A 21883-nucleotide genomic window follows, 5' to 3' on the forward strand; every position below is an offset into this window, starting at 1 on the left:
TCTACAGGGGTGTCATTGCGATTTTGAGCAGGAACTAGAATAGCACAGATTTGATACAGCATTCTTATTTTCCACATTTTTACGCAAATTACTACAGTAATCAGATTAATACAGTAATTTAATTTTCTTGTTGACTATCCAAAAAACTAGTTCATGGTTCCAGGATTATTCATGCTGTGTAAATCAGATCCATCAACACGATTTTCCTGCATGTGTGTCACTCTCCACCCTCCACTTCATTAGCCCCCATGCGGAAAGGATTCCATTCTCCAGACCTTTTCCTGAGGAAATGGAGTGGGCTAACTTAGCTAACACGTACAAGAAAAATGAAACAGGCCTGACTAATAGGAATGTGATTATGTAAAATCTTCTTTGAACTTTCATTTTTATTAATAGTCTGTGCTGTTTGCCAATGTACAATGTGAAATTTCTAGAACTCCAGCTGTCTGAAGACAATTATGAGTGTCAAGTTATAATTCTGGAATCAATTTTGGGGCCTCAGGAGGGAAACATTATGAGTGTGTTGTTGTTGCATAAATCAGACTAAATTTTATATTTCACCAGCACTCACCTACTTGGTCATGTAAAAAAATATATAATACATAATGTTAATTAATGATATAGTTTTTATTATTTTAAATTTTAAATTAAATTTATATTTTAATTAAATTTATATATATATATATATATATATATATATATATATATATATTCTAAATTAAATTTGTTCATCATATAAAGCAACCGAGTCTCTTCAGAAAATATGGAATAAATCAGTTAAATTCATATGGATTACTTTTATGATCTCTTTATGAACTTTTTGAAGCGTCAGAAGTTTCAGTTGCGTAGCTGTCTATGGAGAGAAAGAAATCTCTCAGATTTCATCAAAAAGATCTTCACTTAGTGTTCTGAAGATGAACGAAAGTCTTACGGGTTTGGAACGACATGAGGGTGAGTAATTAATGCCAGAATTTTCATTTTTGGGTGAACTATCCCTGAGCACTAACAAATCAAACTACTTCTGTTCATTCATGACAACCTAAGCAAAAAACGGTTGTTTAACCAGAGGAACATTCCTCCCTCCAAAGAGAACAGGCTCAAAGTTACAGACAACCCTCTGTTTGGATCAAGTCAGTCCAGCATTCTGAAAAAATACTGATGTGTGTGTGTAAGAGAAAGAGAGCAGTGGTTTATGCATTCATAGCAAGGTTATGTAATGTTCCAGAACCTTTGCATTACTTAGACCAGAGAGGTCTAGGCTCTTCAGCTGGATTCCTCTTCAATAAAGCCGTTCAAAATGGCTCTCATGCAACAGACTGGACTCTTTGGCAAGAGGCCAGCCAGCCACCAAAAAAAATACAGTAGGAAGGTCTGTTTTTCTTCCAGTGGATTCACTGCCAAAGTGAACGGCGATTTCCTTTCTACCACCGTGTCTCACATGTGTGCTAGTCTTCCCTCTCGACGTGCGAGGACATTCCTCACTGGTTGGTGATTTATCTCAGAGGACTTTTATAGAAGTTGAGAGCATGTCATAATCCCTAGGGCCATAAATGCCCGTGTTGTTGTAAATCTAAAGTCAATGCATCTGCAAATGCGCTTCCATTGACATCTAGAATCTTGAAAATCAAGGTTCCAAATAGAACCGAAAAATGTTTTGCAGTCAGTTCTCTAATAAATACTGTCCAGTTCTTTCAAAAACCATCTATGAGCAGGAAATAACCTATCAATCAATATTTAAAGAAACTATAGGATCATGTAAGTTTTTAATATCCTAAGAACCATATAAATAATCAATTTGGCCTTCAATGAAAATTGTTCCTAAAAAACATCTTTACAATGAACTTTGACTATTGCACTGCAAAAAAAAAAAAAAAGTCCTCATCAGTATTTTTCTCTTGTTTTCTAGTACAAATATCTAAACATTCTTAAATCGAGATAAAAAAATATGTGCACAAGACCAAGAAAGTGTTTAGAAAGTATATAAACATGGTCAATTTATCGATTTCACGCTTACTTAAACTGAAAGATATTTTATTAAATATTTGGTTTTTATATATTTATTACATTCTAACATTACTTATAGTCCGGGATGATTATAATTCAGGCCGGTTGCTGTTTTCCGCCTGTTAATAGAACAAACTATTTGACTAATTGGTTGTAAAACAGAGGAAGTCTTACCTCCTCTTTTATAAGCTGACTAAATGTGAGAAGGTTCACATCATGCTGGAGAAATGTGTGTTCAGAAGCTGATGTCATAAACTTCCAGGTAGTCCAGAAACCAGAAATGCTCTTACTTTGCTGTAAATTCACCTTTGTCTGCTTGGGCGTCACGACATATGAAAATGACTTTGGGCTTCATGAAGATAACATATGATTCTCAACTCAAATCCAGCTGTTTTAGATTAACAGGAGGTACTGTAACAGAAACTCCTTTTAATTAATAAAGAAAACCTTTGTGCATTCCAACATACAGCATGATTTTCCTTCTCTCTGCTAAGAAAAGATCCCTCCCTTTCAGAGTTGAATATCTGGGGGATGAATTGAGATGGCTAGAGGCCACTGGTTTGGATTTGAAAGCTGAAGAATCAATACCGAACTCTTCGTTTTGAAAACCGTAGAGTCTGAGCGGCCAGGGAATGTGAGGGTTCTGCAGCAAAAAAAAAATAAAAAAAAAAATATCCACAGGCATGTGAGGAAGTCTCAGATGTCACAGACACATGGTTTCAGCTTGTATCCAGGGAAATTTAAACTGGGAGAGCTGCTATAAACCATCTGTGGTTCTCATTAAAGCCCACTTCTCAATCTTTCACCTACAATAATGATCGTAATAATGTGTAATATACATTTAAATTGATGGAATGGTTTGGTTAAAAGAAAACTGAGGCAATCTGAGCACAGACAAAACATTTGAATGCATTCGTAGAGCAAACGCAACCAGATTTTAGAAAAATGGGCAGCTTTGATCAGATTTTTTAGCTTGAACCCATTTCATAGTGGGCCGGAGAGTCGCACAAACAAACAATCTTCGCCCACGTATCCTCACTGATCTTTCATCAGGCCTGTTTTCTCACAAGCGAGGATTGAAGTCCATGGTGATCAGCAATTCCTCCAGGCGTGCTTGTCTAAGGATCAGTATATCTTTGTCCTTCATCCTCTCCCCCTCTGTTCATTCCAGGCTGGTTGCAGTGAGGCTAAGAAACTGCTAATGAACTCCAGGCTGTTTCCACTTCTTTTATCCTTTATTGTTTTTGGGTCCACAACATGCCTCTGACCACCTTGGGACATAAAATTCAATAGACAGCTACTTTTATATATGTGAAGCATACCATTTAGCAAAGCTCATATCTTATAATCAGATACTATATATTTTCATTATGAGTTTTGGTTTGCTATGCGTAGGAGTTCTGAATGGTTTTTGGTGTGTTGCTATGCGGATGCTATGATTTTCTGAATATCATACAGCATTACCCAAAAAATTTAATTTCTGTCATTCATTTCTCACCCTCATTTCATTCAAAACCTGTGAGACTTTCGTTCATCTTTGGAACACAAATGAAGATCTTTTTGATGAAATCTGAGAGCTTTCAGTCCCTCCATTGACAGCCTACGCAACTACCACTTTCAAAGCCCAGAAAGGTAGTAAAGACATCATTAGTAAGTAATCCATGTGACTCCAGGGGCCGGTTTCACAAAGCTATTTTAGACCGGTCTATAGTGTTAGACAAGTCTAAAATTTGCTCATAGACTAGTCTAAAATTTGCTCATAGACTAGTCTAATGCAAGTTAGACTGTTTCACAAAAATAAAGACTGACTTAATTTAGACCAAAAACATTTGACACCTTACCCCCAGGCTAACTTAGGTCTAAGACTCTATGTTACCTTGGCAACCAGCATTAACAATCAGTTACATTACAAACAGCCAAAAGAATAGGGAAAATAACTTCATAATTTAAACATTTCTTCTTGTTACTACATTCTCCGCTAAATTTCCCATGTAAAATGTCCTTGTATCTGTTATACTCCTCCAACAAACATATTTTCCGCTGGGGTAAACTGCACTGAGCGATTGAATGCGCTTACTCGATCCGCCATGTTTTTTGTTTTGAAAAGTGTCTTATTTTACCCAGAATGCATTGCAGTGTAGTCCTACTTAAGATAGTCAGAGTCTTAAGTGCTTTGTGCAACGGTCTGATTTAGATGTCTATCTGAAGTCTGACTATCTACTATATAAGCCATAGTCAAAGTCTATCTTTGTGAAACCGGTCCCAGAGGTTTAACAATTTTATGAAGCGAACCGAGTGCTTTGCGCCCAAAAAAAAAACCCATAGGACTAATTTACCACTTTATTTACAAAATATTAATCTCCAACACGTTCACAAGAGCACCATGACACATGCGTGTTGTGTTGACGCGAGAGCAGACGTTGTTGCGTGAACGCGCGTTGGAGATTAATATTTTTTTAAACATGGATTACTTTAATGATGTCTTTACTACCTTTCTAGGGCTTGAAAATGGTAGTGGAGTAGGCTGTGAATGGAGAGACAAGCTCTCAGATTTTGATTTGTGTTCTGAAGATGAACATGTCTTATGGGTGAGTAATTAATGGAAGAATTTTCATTTTTGGGTGAACCCTTTAAGACTTCATATTAGCAATAATAATAATAATAGCGATGCTTGCCTTTACAAACACCACTAGCTCATGCTTTGGCACAGTGATGACTGCACATGGTTTTGGCCCCGGGCTCCTCAATAGCAGCGTGACGCAGTATACAAAAGCTGCGGCACCGGTTAAGTTCACGTCTGCCTTTAAAGGCTTTTGTGGTTGCTGGGGTAACAGTCTTTTTCGGACCTTCTCTATAATTGAGTCTTGCGTTTTTGTCCCGGATTCCACAGCCAGCACAAAGCACTGATTATGCCGGAGTAACTTAGTCGGGAGGGGCCGGGGGCAGCACTTGAGTGAATGCCATTGCTTTCTCATGAAGCCGATTGTCCTGTACGCACGGTTATACTTTTATATGGTCCTCCCCTCATGTGGACCCACTTATAGCAGTTTAACAGAGTTCACGGACACCCAAATTTAGCACGAACATGTTACTTAAATTAGTAGACTCAGTTCTTCATTTATGACTGGAACCACGAGTGCTTTTCTGAGGCAATGAACTACGTATTGAAGAGAATTCTTACATATTATTGGCCTTTCATTGGCCCAAATCACTATGGAATCTCGGAATGACCCAGAATGCAACATGCAACATGTTATTTTCTGCACATATAAATCCCCTTCTGCTCTCGATTCGAGGCTGCCCCCTCAATCCAGCTCAAACTAGTCCAATACTTCTGGAATGTTCCATCATGAGCCCCATCACACCATTTTACCATTCCGTCATGTTTCGGTTGACCATGCAGCCCATGATAATGGAGAAAGGTCACGGCATGGGAAGCGTAATTCAATTCAGTGGTGCGCTACCCCGTAGCACCAAATCCCTCCACAGACGTCGGCTGAACTGAAGTCATCAAGTGCAGCATTTCATTCACTTAATTGAAGGTTTATAATGCAAAGACGCAGAGCATTTTTTTTTTTTTTTTTTTGACACAAACAAATGTTTTCAGTAATTCATTTAAAAACTAAAATATGTAAGAATATGACACATACAAGCACAAAATGCAGTAGTTGCTGCACAGACACCGACTTGCTCTACTTTAGATTCTGGTTTTCACCACTTTGTGTGGTTATATAACTGTTTCCAGAAACTCTGGGCTATCGACACAAGGAGCAGCTTCCAAACGCCTCTGAGGCTAGCCTCAAAAACACAAGATTTATGGCTCCGCTGTGATATTCGGGCAGAGTCAGCGCACATCTGAGGCTCTGTGCCACTTCAATTCACCCTCATAAAAGATACAAGAGCAAAGAACCAAATAACAAAATCAGGGCAGTTTCAGAAACCACACCTCAGCTTTACAAAAACTCTGAGTGCTAGGAAAAAATGTGTTATTTAATCCTAATAAAACCAAAATCAATAAGGATTTATAGATTATCAAGCAGCTATTTTTAAATTTAAATGCAATAATGGTCAAAACAATAGACATACATGGAGAATCAAGTATTGAAGACATTCAATACTTTATTTATAACATAAAATTTATTCATAAAAGAACCATATAACAGAAGGTTTATAATGAAAAGCAGGGCAATAAATACAATGGGAAAGATTTTTTTCCGAAATCATGGCACAAAAAACTAAGCAATAGCGAAAAGTTTTTGGTCGTCCAGTCAGCTAATCTTTAAAATGCTAACATTTGTAGCTTGTAAAATTTCCAGGCATTTGGAATTCTAAATGGAATGACTAAGGAAGGAATGTCTTCGGAAGGCTTTCAGTCCATAGCAGTCTGTAAGAGCGGGATTTCAGTGGTGGATTAGCTTTAAAACTAGTAAAAATACTGATTTTCTGTGATGCAAGGCCAAAATAAAACTCAAAAGACAAGGCATAGGGCATAAAACAAAGAATCATACTGCAAAAACTAGATAATTCTTTTAACAGTTCTCCATACTTCATAAAAAACACTTAAAAAATTATAAAAGATCAGTTTCACCATTGTTAATGTGTGGTCACATTAGCGATATTTCAGGGAAATTTTGCAGGCAAAAAAAGGTCCATTGTCTCTTGTCAATAGCATAGCGAAGTATAAAGCACCGCGTAAACAGAACTCACTTTCAAACCAAGAAGCTTAAACTTGAGTGAAATGTGCATGGGGAATTTTTGCCCACGCACAAAACTCAAGAGGACTCCAATTGGAATGACTGGATTTCACCCGCAAAATTTCACTTGAGCTACGGTAAATGTGACCGCACCTCTAGGATGGCAGATTGTAGATTATATCTCACCACTCACCATCATTTTACCCAAACACATGCGCTGGGAGGGGAAGGGTAACTGTGAGAAGCAAAAGGCATTGCAAAAAAACTTGCTCTGTTGATATACATGGTTGGTGTTAATACTGCTTTGACTAACAGCGCAGCAGAGTTCTCTAGTAGTCGATACCCTGGTCGTTGTAGTGCCCTCTGTACTCATCGTGGTATTCGCCCTGGTACTCCTCCTCCTGATATTCAGCCTGATAGTCACTATCGCTGATTTCTGAGCCATTCGTGCCTGTGCCCTGGCTGCCATTGGCGTGGATCATGGGCTCCGTGGGGGTGGCGCAATACTTGGGGTCGTAAACCTGCCGTCCCAACCCGTACACGCTCATGCCCTTCTGAGAGGCCACCTTATTGGTTCCCATTTGCAATGAGATAGTGGAGTTGTCAACTGGTTGCAGAGCTGCCTTCTGGTCATAGATGTCCCTCCTGGTGCCTGGGGCAGACATACCAGCCTGGAGAGAGATAGACACAAGAAAAACATGTCATTTTCGATAACTTGACCTATTTGTGTGCTATATTGTTGGTACAAGTCAATCTTTGGGTATACCTGGCTGGCTCCTTTATTGGTGCCCATTTGCAAGCTGATGGTGGTCTGGTCGTAAGGTTTCTCTGTCTGTGTCTTGGGGTCGTAAAGGTGTCTCCTGGTCCCGTAGGCGGTCATACCAGCCTGGCTTGCGCATTTGTTGGTTCCCATCTAAAACGAAAGTCAGAAACACTTCAAAAAGTGCTTCAAAAATCACCTGTAGATGATCCTAGATGGTCATTGTTACTCTCCTTACTCTTTATAAACTACTCCCAGAAGCAGCTGATACTGGTTGTTTAGCGGTTTGTTTCTAGATTTGGTTTTGTGATTAAAGGGTTTTAGGTTTAAACGCCACAATAGGCGATCCTTGATCTATCACTATTGTGGCCTTTAGTAGCCGCCTAACCGGAGGTTATTCCAGTCGCTTTCGATAAAAGCATCAGCTGAATAAGTCATTCGTAATGCGCCTTCCCTTCATGCCCTGTCACAGATCAAATGAGGTAACACTGTGGTCAGGCTTCCTCTAAAAAAAAATTTATGATATTCATCCAGAAACATTATGGGAGTTCTAGGAAAAGTGCCTATAACCTGAAGTCCGATGACACACTGGCCAGCCTTCATTTTCTCGTCATCAAAATGTCTCTGCTGCTTGTCTGCATATTTCACGCCAATGTCGACATTTGTTTCCATGCCTTTGGTCTTTGCCTGTTGAAAAAGAAATAAACGTTTCATAGTTGCAAAATTTAAAATGTCAATAATATGTCTAAAAAATGCCAATTTCTGGGATTTGCCGAATATTCAACAAGATTAAAATTTAGCAGAATTGAAGGACTTGTAGACGTACCATACTGGCCAAAGCGAGAAGTGTGGTCTGGACTTGCGTCAAGTTCCCGTTTTCGAAGAGGTCGTTGGCCTCAAAGATGTCGTTGGGCTTCAGCCCGTAGGCTAGGATGGCTTTGATGAAATTCCCAAGGTTCTCTAGCTGAGGGAACAATGGTAACAGTAAGGGTGTGTTTCTCAGTAAAATGATTGGTTACCTCATTTTCAGATAAAAGAGTTAGAGATAAATCAAAGATTGCATGAATGGGTCCATTTATTCTTACAGATTCTTCAGAGCTTTTATACTATAGGGTCTATCTGCAGTTGTTAGGAGCTTCTTCTTCGTGCGTCATGTTTTCTCAGCTGCCTTTCCTAGTATTTGCCAATAATTTGATTTGAACACTGTATTGTAAGTCACTTTGGAAGAAAAGCGATTCTCACTTTTTTTTAAAGGGACTGATGTGGATGAAAACAAAGACCTCAAGAATCTCTAAAACATTTACCTTATGCCAGTTTAACTGTGTATGGTTTATTTTCTTTATCGATCCAGGCTGAAGCTTGTTTATCAATCTGAAAAGAATAAAAACAGAATAATTTCAATTCATTTATTTTCCATATCCATCACATATATAAGCATCTTCTATGGGCACATTGAAGGTCAAGCGTGTAATAGCATCACCAAATTGAATTAAGAAAATAATGATTGTTTCAAACAAGTTTTCTGCCATTGGTCAGTCAAATAGATAGTCCCACCCCAAATTCATGTCATTGGTTGAGCCACTGTCATAACATCTGGCCGGTACGCTTAAACAAGCAATGTCATGATAGTCTTCAAGCCTGACAAAGCTGGTGTTTAGTAGGTTTAGCTGGTCAGACAAGTGGCCTCCCATTCTGACCAACTGAAAAGTGCCCAAAACCACTCTAAAAACTGAGCAACTCTGAGAAAATCCAAGACCAGCAAACTAGCGTAGGCTGGTTTAAACAGTTTTTTTTTTTTTTTGTATTTCAGCAGGGAAACCTTGCCCACGTGGCCAAGTATATTTATGTTTACCAACTCACTCGCACAGTATGACGCCATCCTTAAGGCCTTTCTGAAAGCTGTCTCCGATCGGCATGCCGGTCACCTCCTCGATCCAGAAACGAAGCTCCTCCTCCTTCTGTAGGTCATATTTCTGTGCGATCTGAGGAGAAATAAGCCAATCAGTGAGTTGGCCAATACACATCAGTAAGTTATGAGTCAAACCGGCTCTACGGGATCATGGTTATGTATCCAGGATAATCTTACTTCAGATTCTATAGTTATGTGTCAGCATGCATGCTTATCTCAACTAATGTAATGTCAATACACTTTGCTGATACTCGCACACAACATGTTTGACTTCAAAACACATGACACAGGACCAAAACAGCAGTTTGAAACATTAAAAACGCCTCTTTGCCTGTTAAAAGCTGCATTAGAGCAAATGGAAAATCATCAAATGCAGCTTAATCAAATCAGATTGCCAATAAAACCTCTTTTCTGGCTTCCTTTGTATTTTTCCTTTATGAATAGAACTGTTTGCCTTTAAAGCATGTGATGCAACGCCGTCATGCGATTCCACCAGCAATAGAGCATAAAATCCCCACAAAGAGTCGTCGCATTAATCTATTCAGGCCGTTTCGCTCTTTCTCAGGACTTTTCTGACTGTAAATAGCACCGTTGACCTGCTGACATTGAATAATGTACTCAGAATGGACAACTACGACTAACAACAGAATAAACTAGATCTTTACAAAATGGCAGAATGTAATGTGAGAGTTGTTTACCAGTGCAAAAGCATCCTATGGCATTTGCAAAGGTATTCGGAGGGCTTTTTAGTGCATTGCTATGGGGTAATTGCTAGATAATTGCTTGCTCTCAAAAGAGCCCATCCTTGTTGATATTCTGGTCATAAATATGGCCTCAGTTGTGCCTTTAACGGACGTTTAGTTGTCGATCCAGTAGGCGATAAAGTAAGTCTTAGAAAAGTAATAGTACACCTCTAATTAACAAGCTGCATGATTGGAGGCATCAAAGTTTAATAGTAGGGTTTAGTAAGTTTAGTAATTGGTTTATTCAAAGAGCAAACCCCAAGTATGAGTAATAGTAAAAGCGAAGCATGCCTTTGCAAGTATGTTTTTCTTCTTCATGAGTGCTAAACACTACTTCATCTTCAAGTACAAATCTTCAAAAACAGATTGCATGATTTTGTTTTTATTCTGTTAATAAATAAAAGGGCATTAAATGCTTCAGTTTCCACACTTACAGCAAGATTATACCCATTTAAAGCAGCTATTAATATAAGTTCCAGGAAATGGCTTTTATCACAGAGACTCCATTTCAAGCTCAGTGTTCAGGGTCAGACTGTACAAAGACAAAGCTAAATGTGGCCATCAAGATTGATCATGAGAGAGAGGGACAAAGAGACATACAGTACAGGGAAAAAGGGTGGAGAAGATATTGTCAGCAGTTGGCGTTGGACAGAGGCTCCTGGAGATCCTGGAGTCTCACTATACAGCCAAAACATGATAAGAGCTTTCCTCGCGTCCTTCAAGAAGCAGTCTGCTATCTCAAACCTTATTTCCAGCACAAACACAGTCCTAACCCTTCAGATTTTACACAGAAACTCTTCCTTATTCCTCTTAGTGTTTAGCTTAGGTTCTATGCTAATTTCAGGAACTTCATTTCCTTCTCAGAAGCGGAGGGAAACGTGCGCCAACAACAGCAATATTTTTTGGTCATGGTAATATTATGTTACAAACTGCAAAAAATTATTCTGTTTCTGTCAGGTAACACATGTGCTTCGTTTATACTTCTGTTCAAAAGTTTGCGGTTGGTACGATTTTTTTACTGTTTTTGAAAGCTTCTTATTCTCACCAATATTACAATCATTTAAAATAATGTTTTTCTATGTGAATTTTTTTTTAAATGTCATTTATTCCTGTGATTCAAAGCTGAATTTTTAGCATCATTACTCCAGTCTTCAGTGTCACATGATCCTTCAGAAATCATTAGATTATGCTGATTTGCTTATTATTATTAGGGATGCACCAAAATGAAAATTGTAAGCCGAAACTAAAACCGAAAATTCTGGATGCACTTGAAGGAAAACTTTTTTATTTTTTATTATTTATTTATTAATTTTAAATTAGCTTTTTTTGTATAATTGTATTAATATTAAGAGTTTTTAATGAAATTCAATCATTTTAATGATACTGAATTTAAAAAATACAAGCCAATAAATAAAAAAGTAACACTCTAAAATTGGACAGAAAATTATTTAACAGATTTATTTTTTAAAGTCCTACAAAGAAAACCATGATACATTTTTTCAGGATTTTTTGTAACATTGTAAATATCTTGACTGTTACTTTTGATCAATTTAAGCATCCTTGATGAATAAAAGTATTTATTTCCTTCAAAATGTCTTACTGAACCTAATTATTTTTCAAGTAAACTATTAACATGAACTTTACTCCATTAATGAGACATTTTTAAGGGACAAATCAGGTGAAAACAGCTCCTTAGGGAAACAATTTCACAGTTTAAGTGGCACGTTTTTCAAACAAGTGCCATGAACACACTATTATTATACCATTTAAACACTATGGTATGATACTAATTTAGAATCACAACATTATGAAAGAGTGAACAATGTCTCAAAGTGATTTCAGTATGATACAGTAATGTTTCAGCTCTAGACTCTTACTGTATGCCAACAACTGTCTCATTTGTGCCTATTTTTATTTCTCCTGAGGGATTTTAAGATATAGCTCGGGGCCCATAAACTTCCATAGAAGGTCTCTGAGCAAGCTGAAGATCAATAAGACATCCTCCCACACTGAAGCCCAGCAGTCAGAATATGAGACCACTAGGAAAAAATGGTGTGTGGGGTGTTGTGGCAGTTCACTTGTGCAATTTGAGGTCAGCCGAGATGACTTTTCTCCTATAATGACAGACAAAAAAGCTTAACCGTACACAGTCTCTCATCTTTGAAGAACTGCAGAACTTTTGGTATGCTTCAAACAGTTCAAAAGAGCACTGGAAGATTTCAGATGTAGTGGGAGACAAAGAACGTTATATCTCTGATATAATGAACCATTGACTGGGGTGATTTATAGTAGACATAAATCGGAAAAATCTAAACTGACAAAAAGGAGGGGAAAGAACAGAAGAGCTCCACAGAGAGACTGAGGAAAGATTGGAGAACCATGTGCCTGTCTTGTCCTTCCTTCCAGTCCACTGGGAAACCAGCCAGTGGTAGAAAAAAAAAGAGAGAGAAAATGTGGAAAAGTGACCCTTGATGGAGATGTTGGAGGCATTTGCAGAAGAAGAACATTCTGGAAGGTTGTGGGCTGATCCCGCTAGAGTCCGACCTCTAGCTCTCCTCCCCCACTCATAATTCTGAGAGCTTACTGATGACAGCACAAAAACCGAGCAAACATCTGACTGAAAAAGGTCAGGGAGTGAAAAGGCTCTCAATGTGACACGATCAATTCGACAAACAGTCCCTCAGAGATCGATAAAACAGTAATGACAACGGATGAGGGGAGGGGTGACCTTTTCACCTTGAGTTTTTAGGCTAACATAACATACAAACACAGAAATCTATAGTTTAGAAACAATCTACTAGAATCTACAATCCTCTAACAAAAATCCTATTTGTTTCCAAAATAAGCATAGCTTCTATATGATCAAACTCAGTTTACAGAATGATTAAGAATTCTGCAAACTTTACTTCGCAAAGACAAACTATGAACAAAAGAACGCACTCACTTAACCTTCCTCTCAGACTAATATTGAGAATTGTGCTGAAATCAAACATAAATGCCCACTTATTTGCATGTGAGCAACTAGTTCAGCCAGTATTAGGCAATATTTAACCATGCGCTCTGGAAATATTTGCTCTACTTTTACAGTACCTGTGAATTCAACTGAAAAATAATGTTTAAATCACAGAATGCCAGACAACATTCATCCTGAAATACAGTAGTAACTAGTTTTTTTTATTTATTTTGTGTTGAAAATGTGTGGAATATTCACGTTTAGCAATGCTAGGGGGCATAGCTAGATGATAGCTGAGTGGTTGCCAGGTTTGCATAACAAAAGCAGCCCAATTGCTATTCAAAACCCGCCACGGGAAAACCACGGAATTGGTGATTGATTGTGCATTGCTAGGTGGTTGCTAGGTGGTTGCTAGGGTGTTCTGAGGGGTTGATAAGGGGTTACTTACTGGTTTCAATCAAAAGAGCCCACCCTAACAAGATTGTTTTTATATTTTATGAAGAAAATGTGTGTAATATACCGCAATTCTAGTGCATTGCTAGTAGGTAATTGCAAGGGCGCTCTGATTGCTAGAGTCGAGTGTAGAACGGCACGATTAATCCTTAAAAGATCGCGATCTCGATTCAAACACCCACGCGACCTTATTCCTAAATGACAACGATTCGCTTGTGTCTATAAAACATTTGACAAAATCCCACCAGAACATTCAGATCTGCGTTGGCGCTGAGCCAGAGAGCGCAGTTGTCATGTATAGGTGTGAAACAGTCTTTTCAACCACACAGTATGGTTATTTCTGTTACAAATATTTTTTACTGATGTCTACGGTAGCGAACAAAATAGAGTAAATAACCTTTTGAAAGTAACTTGGCGCTTCATTGTATCAAATACAAATGACTGTTAAAAATGAAATTGCCATTGAATCATTCACTCAAGAGATTCATTCAAAAACGCAGATTCAACCAGTAATGAAACAAGTGAAGACTTTATGTGAGAGTCATTGAATCACTCATTCAAACAGATAAAAAAAACATTCATTTAAATTAAATAAACATTTTTAAATAGACTGCAGCAATTAACATTTTGCCAGAACTTCGAGTAGATAAAGTTTTTTTTTTTTTTTTTGTCTGTTCAGAATTGCTGTAGAATCGTGATCTCTGTTTGAAACTATATAATTTTCATATATATTATATTACTCGTGTCTCAGAGCACGCAGACGAAATGCAATAAACACATTTTGGAGGAAGATGCCTGCTGTTGTCATAACAGTTTGACGACAGACTTTGCTCAGGCATTTCAGAAAACAGCATTTCAGATGCTGTGCAGAAAGATCGGTCCGGTGGTTAGTCCAGTTATGCCGTCCCATCATGCAAAGTCACATGATTTTTTTGGATGCGCATCGAGGAATTTATTCTGTAAATGTGTTTCCATGATAGTTTATGCGCATGCTTTCTTATCAGATAAAACAAAATTATCCGACTCAAACGAGCGCAAGTTTTTTTTATGCACATTTTTAGAATTTATGCGCATCTTGGTGTTTCCATCCAGCAGTTTTTTATGCGATATCCCAAAATGCGCATAAAAATAAGTGGGTGGAAGCACAGAATGACACAAAAACCACAAAGCTCTTAAAAGCTTTAGAGTGCAGAAAAAAGGTTCAGACAACAACTTAAGACAAAAGCTGTTGTCTGTGAAACTTTTTCCTGCACTCTAAAAAGCTTTCAGACCTTGAATAAACGTTGATAAACTTAAAAAAAAGGCTTTTCAAAGATTTTTCTTTTCAATGTTTACACTGTTATAAGATCCTGCTGTACAACAGATGTTAAACAATAGCCTCAGGAAAACACACTTTCCTGTTCTTCCTAAAATGGCAACACGGGGTTAAATCACTGTGGCCACACTTTGCAGAGCCTCATACAATCCTAGAAAATATTGCTGATCAGCACATTGTGGGGAATGTAATGGCCCCTCACTGGGCCGGCTGCCCATCAGCAGTCACAGTATGGCAGTAAAAGTTTTTTTACGCCGAGGATCAAGATGGAATGTTGGAGAGCGACGGATCAAAGCCGTCAGGTTAACCTAAAGTCTGGGTTTACCCAAGAACCACCGTGACCTCCCCAATCTGACCCACGGCCTCTCCCAGGACACCGGTGCTTGAGCTGTGGGCCCAGTACTGGCGTATTTTCAAAACTGCAAGACGGACATGTACGCTAAGATAGATGCAGAGTGAGATGAGCGTGAGAGCCAAGAATAATTACAATTTATTACAGTCTGAAAAAGTTTTCCCCCCATGTCTGATTCCCAAGAATCAGGGTTTCTGTTGAACCACATCCAAACATTTCAGGGGGAATTCCTGCATATTTAATGTTCTGACAACGGAAAAGTCTTGGAAGCAACATATAAGACAATGTATTAAACTAACTACTAAACAGAGCTACCAAAATCAGAAACATTTCTATTGAACATTGCCAATGGCTCACAAAAGCTCACAGTCAGGAAAGGCTGTTCTTCTATCCACTACCTGGGGGAAAACAACTGATGTGATTAATATAATGTAACACAAATGGTCAGAATAAAAATAGGTTGTTAACTGACATCTCTTCCATGTGTAAAAATAAACCAGCCTGAACAATATCTTCACTGTGCTGAATTTAAACAGATGATGATGCTTTGGCAATAAGCCCGTAATGAACGACCCCTTGTGTCTGCTGTTACATAACCAGAGAGGGTCATTAATTTGGTAATACATCCTTTTCTATTATGTCATTTGTGGGTTATATTTTAAGGGATAATTCTATTTGACAAGGTGGCGTGATTCGTTGACATTTACAGGCTGATGTACTGGGAATCTAACATTTTTAAATCTCACTGTGAGCTTCGACTTCCCACATTTCCAAAGTTCAGCTTGCAGGAAAACAAAGGCAGAAAACAGCTCTCAGCTTTCAGCAGAGCAAGAGTGCTGATGAAACTCAAGAAACGAGACAAACAAGTCTTCGGAAATCACATGACCTATAAAAGGTTTGAAACAAACCTGGTTAGGAACGTTCTCGTAGTTCCAGGTTAATACCGCTTGAAAGGTATAGGTATTTATTATATGAATAGCATAAAAATGTTTGCTTATAAAAAGTGTATTATTTATCTGGACATTAACATGGATGCCAATCAGGCTTAATGAGCCACTATGATGTATTAAAGTGTCATTAAAGTGACAGTAAATATATGCATACGTTACATTTTTTATTTCACAATATTACTGTTTTTGCTGTATTTTGATCAAATAAATGCAGCCCTGATGAGCATAAGAGGCTTCTTTCAAAAAAAAATTTATTAACCTAAAACTTTTGGACATGTGCTCAATTTGCTATTGAAATATAAGGATTTTCAAAATGCTGAATATACTTCAAATCGCTAATAAATGCCTGAAGAGTCAGCACAGCAAGTCAGTTCTACTAGTATTACACATGAAGAAGTACACGCCAAGATCAACGGCACTTTATTGCAATAAACCTCAAAAGCATACTTTAAAAAAAAGGACCTGTAAGGAGGCAAGGGACTTTTCCTGTAGACTTTCATTGTCCAGACAAGTAAAATGGAAAATAAGTCATGGATTAAGAGGGGAAATGGTGTAATGGAACTACTTTCCACTAGAAAGTAGTCAGGATCAACGTTGCAATTTTAGCCACATGCTTTTCATTTTACACATAAAGGACCCAAAAAATTGAATGCTGTCATCACTTACTCATTACTTTTATATGTTTTTCCAAAACTCTATGTCTTTCTTTCAGCTGCGGCACACAAAAAATGAATTTTTGGGCAACATTCTGGCCCCTCTTTACAATAATAATTGAAATTGGAGCTCCAAAATGGCAAGAAAGCAACATCATATGTGTTCTGTCTTCTGAAGAAATGATTGACACCTTCATAAAAGTTCAAGTAGCAATTGGTGAATTAATCATTTCTTCAAGTTTAACTAAACAATTTTGATGATTTGAATTTGATTCTTGAGATCAACTCACTAACTCAATGCTTCTGGATGCAGCAGTTTACAGCTCACTTATGAGAAGATTGCAGAGAACAACAACTTAAATATTTGTTTGTTTGTCACACAAATATATGGTTTCAGAAGACCGGAAATCTAGCACACAAGTTAAATAGACTACTTTTAAGTGTTTTAGCATCCTTTCTGAAACTTGAAAGCCTTCCAGCCTTATTGCAATTCTCTCTTTGTGTTGACGAAAGGTCATAAGGGTTTGAAACAACATGAAATTACAAAATTTCTGGGTGAAATATTTCTCGTAAAGCATCTGGCTAAAAAGCAACGTTGTTTCTTTGAGCTAAAGAGGTCATTATCGCAATGCACACTTTGACAGTTCAAAGCCATAAACTGAACTCGTCTGAATGAAACAGGATCATACACATCACAGCTGTTCCGGCAACGTCGTCACATTTTAGGAATGCTTAAAATTCCAAGATGAAATGCTTACTTCCGAAGGGGTAGGATGAAAGACGGACAGATACCTACCAGGATTGCTCACTTCAGAAAAAAAAAAAAAAAAAAAGTTTACTTTACAAGGTTTCTATTTAACACCGTGGCTAGACTAACAAATAAACAGACGTCACCCGAACAAAATATCCCGTTACAGTTCAGTAGTAATGATTTCATGAACTTCTTCACTGAGAAAATAGAAAGCATCAGAACCACAATTATAAACGTTCAATCTTCAATCGCGCCTTACAATTCAGCTTCAATTATCACCCCGAAAGAACAATTACAGTGCTTTACAACTATAGAACAAAAAGAGTTAAATAAACTTATCACTTCATCTAAAACAACAACATGTTTATTAGATCCTATACCAACTAAACTACTGAAAGAAGTGTTATCTGTAGTGGAAGAGCCTCTCCTCAATATTATTAACTCGTCTTTATCTTTAGGTCATGTTCCAAGAACATTTAAACTGGCAGTTATAAAACCTCTCATTAAGAAACCACAATTAGATCATAATAATCTAGCAAATTATAGACCCATTTCAAATCTTCCATTTATGTCTAAAATATTAGAAAAAGTGGTGTCCGCTCAACTGGGCTCTTTCTTGCAACAAAATGATATCTATGAAAAGTTTCAGTCTGGATTCAGACCGCATCATAGCACTGAAACTGCGCTCGTTAAAATCACAAATGATTTACTTTTAGCTTCTGACCAAGGCTGTATCTCAATACTAGTTTTACTTGATCTTAGTGCTGCGTTCGATACTATAGATCACACAATACTCTTAGATCGACTACAAAATTATACTGGTGTTCAAGGACAAGCACTAAGCTGGTTCAAATCATACCTATCTGACCGCTACCATTTTGTCTATTTAAATGGAGAAAAATCGATCATAACTCCAGTAAACTATGGAGTGCCGCAGGGATCTGTATTAGGCCCTCTGTTATTTTCAATATATATGATGCCACTTGGAAATATTATAAGGAAACATGGAATTAGTTTCCATTGTTATGCTGATGACACTCAAATATATATTTCATCACGGCCGGATGAAAACGCTACATTTTCCAAATTGACAGAGTGTGTTAAAGATATAAAAGATTGGATGACGCGTAATTTTCTTTTATTAAATCCAGACAAGACAGAGGTAATACTTATCGGTTCAAAAAACCGCCCACAAAACCTCGCACAATACAACTTTAACATCATAGGATGTCCTGTTACTTTATCCTCTACAGTAAAAGACCTGGGTGTTACACTCGATTGCAACCTGTCTTTTGAAAATCATATTTCTTATGTTACAAAAACAGCCTTTTTCCACCTTAGAAACATTGCTAAGCTACGTAATATGCTATCAGTTTCTGATGCAGAAAAGTTAGTTCATGCATTCATGACCTCGAGACTGGATTACTGTAATGCTTTATTAGCTGGTTGTCCTGCATCCTCAATAAACAAGCTACAGTTAGTCCAAAATGCCGCCGCTAGAGTTCTTACGAGATCAAGAAAATATGATCATATAACACCGATTTTATCATCACTGCATTGGTTACCTATAAAGTTCCGTATTAATTACAAGGTATTGCTACTGACTTATAAAGCCCTAAACGGCTTAGCTCCAGTCTATTTAACGGATCTTCTATCGCCCTATAATCCATCGCGCTCTTTGAGATCACTAAATTCAAGGCTTTTGGTCATACCTAGGATATCCAGAACCACCAAAGGAGGGAGAGCATTTTCACATTTGGCTCCAAAACTCTGGAATAGTCTTCCTGATACTGTTCGTTGCTCAGACTCGCTCTCCCAGTTTAAAACTAGATTAAAGTCGCATCTCTTCAGCCAGGCATTCATATAATCCTACAGTTCAAACTACAATCCGGCCTCTATCCAATGCCAGAGGAGAACTGGCCCCCGACTGAGCCTGGGTTCTCCCAAGGTTTTTTTTTCTCCATTAAGGCACCTGATGGAGTTTTAGGACACCATTAGGTCACTTGATGGAGTTTTTCGGTTCCTTGCCACTGTTGCCTTTGGCTTGCTCAGTTGGGGATATTTTGGGGATATTTAATTTAATTTTATCAATCAATAAATTCCTCTTGAAACAAACTTTGTTGTATTATTTTAATTTAATACTGTGAAGCTGCTTTGATACAATCTGTATTGTGAAAAGCGCTATACAAATAAACTTGACTTGACTTGACTTGACTTTAATATACCTGTACTAAGATTACTTAAGTCTAAAATAGCTCTTTAGCACTGATGATGTCATGCTTGAGAAATTTGAATGGGGGTGTCCTTCTTTACCCTGGTTCACTGGCTTTACTTATCTTTACACATAATCCTGTCTGATTAATTTGAGGAATAATATCCTGAATAAATCACTACTTAGAGACAAGATATTAAACATGCTCCATTATGTTTTCTCCAAATTACCCTCCTGCTTCTTTTGATGGGGATGTTTTCACTCAACAACTTTTTTTATATGACAGTCATATTAAAAAACTAAAACATGGAGATCACCTCTGACCAGCTCATCTCTGAACTGGGCAAGCTCAACTTTACGAGAATATGTCTTGTATTTAATATGATTTTTTTAAATCCGAAACTTTTTTATTGGGGGATGCTTACTTAGCACATTTTCCATTTTAACCAATTAACTCAATACTAAACACAATACATCATATTAAACATTTAAATAAAACATTATTAGTATTAGTTACTTGTATTAGTATTATTAATGTGCCATTTCATTCAAATTCACTTGGATTCAACCTCCACGTAACGTTCATGGCCATGCTTAAGTCTTATCAATAATACATTGGGAAAACAAAAAGATAGGTTTAAACTATTAAACATATTAAAACCAAACTAACAATAGTAACGTTATCAAGCACAAACAATAAACTACTTTTGAAAGGTAACGTTACAGTAGCCTAGTTTCCCCATCCTATAATAGATACATCGGATAACCTGAACCACACATACCACAAATGTATAACGTTACATACAAGGCTAAATTAATATTCCCAAAAATATTTACCTTGTTTTTAACCTCCGCAGATAACCCGTAGGCTGGTCCCTTGTTAAATTGGGTCATGATTCACTTTTTGAGTTTTCTCCTGAAGTCAATGAACTGGCCAACAGAGAATGAGAAAAGTAAAGTCCTAAAGCTGCAGTAAAAATCACAGTACAGATGATTCGGTGCTCCGTGTGAATGAATAATCCTCGCGCACAGTGAGTTTACACACAACAGACACTCTCTCGCGCAAAAACTTCCAGCTACTATCGCGGATTTGGGGGTGGAGCGAAGTGACTGGCGCGCCTCTACAGCCAATCAGAAGCCTAGGCTCGTCTATTGTTTCTCCGGCTCTAGGTGGCCAAAGTAATGGATCACTTGGCAAAACCATTGACGAGTTTCTGTTTACTGGAAATCTGTGGCTTATCTCTAGAACTGTATGGTGTAATAATCCTTCCTTTGTCTTTTTCGACGTTTTTTTTTTTTTGCAAGTTTAATAACTGCAATAACAAGATAAGCATTTAATTGTAACTTTTTTAACTAAAGTCAATTTGTGAGGTAAATTCATGGGAGGTAAATTCAAATATGACTATATTAAACTAAATGGAAACTATATTAATGCAACTTATAAATGATGAGTAAAAAATTATTTATCAATAATACATATAAATTAAAAAGTTAAAACCAATATATATATATATATATATATATATATATATATATATATATATATATATAATTAAATAAAGCAACATTTTATAAGATAATTCTAACAATTTGACTGTACATTGATCTGATTAATGATGATTAATTGATAAACATTACATAATTTAATAATATATTATATAGCACATAGGGCAAATTTATTAAAAACAACAGAAGCTGACCAAGTTATTTCTAGATAAGAGTGAAAAATAAAATAAAAAGCAAATAAGACACCAGTCTTTTACTGCTGTAACAATAACTATGGTAAAATATAGTGTCAAAAAATAAAATAAAATAAAATGGTTACTGTGGTTTGTGTAAAGTATTGCTTCAGTATAGATTGTTATTATTGCCTGAAGGGAAGAAACCAGTTTTGATATAATAAAAAAAATCAATTCATAAACAGAAATCAAACGCACAACAGACACATGCAGGCTCTGTATGATCCAATTTCTGCATTATCATGTTCGGTATCATCAAGTAGCTTTAAATAACCATTTGATGCTTTGAGCGTGATGTGAGGGCTCTAATGTCAGGGTTTGTTCTTGTCTGAAAGGTTGAAGTGAAAACATGAAGAAAAAAACAACTATCATGGAGGTTGTTTGTCAAAGGAGAT

At 37.2% G+C, this 21883-nt stretch overlaps 1 protein-coding gene across 1 annotated transcript; it reads right to left on the minus strand.

Annotated features, from left to right (window-relative positions):
- Positions 1 to 6098: 6098 nt before the first annotated feature.
- On the minus strand, positions 6099 to 21061 carry cnn3a (calponin 3, acidic a). The gene is made up of 7 exons (XM_082183617.1): positions 20587 to 21061; positions 9319 to 9440; positions 8763 to 8829; positions 8285 to 8422; positions 8029 to 8145; positions 7465 to 7611; positions 6099 to 7369 (listed from the first exon to the last, which is right to left on the minus strand). The coding sequence occupies exons 1-7, from the start codon at positions 20641 to 20643 to the stop codon at positions 7028 to 7030; spliced, it is 990 nt and encodes a 329-aa protein (XP_082039743.1). The 5' UTR covers positions 20644 to 21061; the 3' UTR covers positions 6099 to 7027.
- Between the last annotated feature and the right edge of the window lie 822 nt (positions 21062 to 21883).

Source organism: Leuciscus leuciscus (genome assembly GCF_965113295.1).
Source record: "Leuciscus leuciscus genome assembly, chromosome: 11".
Classification (NCBI taxonomy): Eukaryota; Metazoa; Chordata; class Actinopteri; order Cypriniformes; family Leuciscidae; genus Leuciscus; species Leuciscus leuciscus.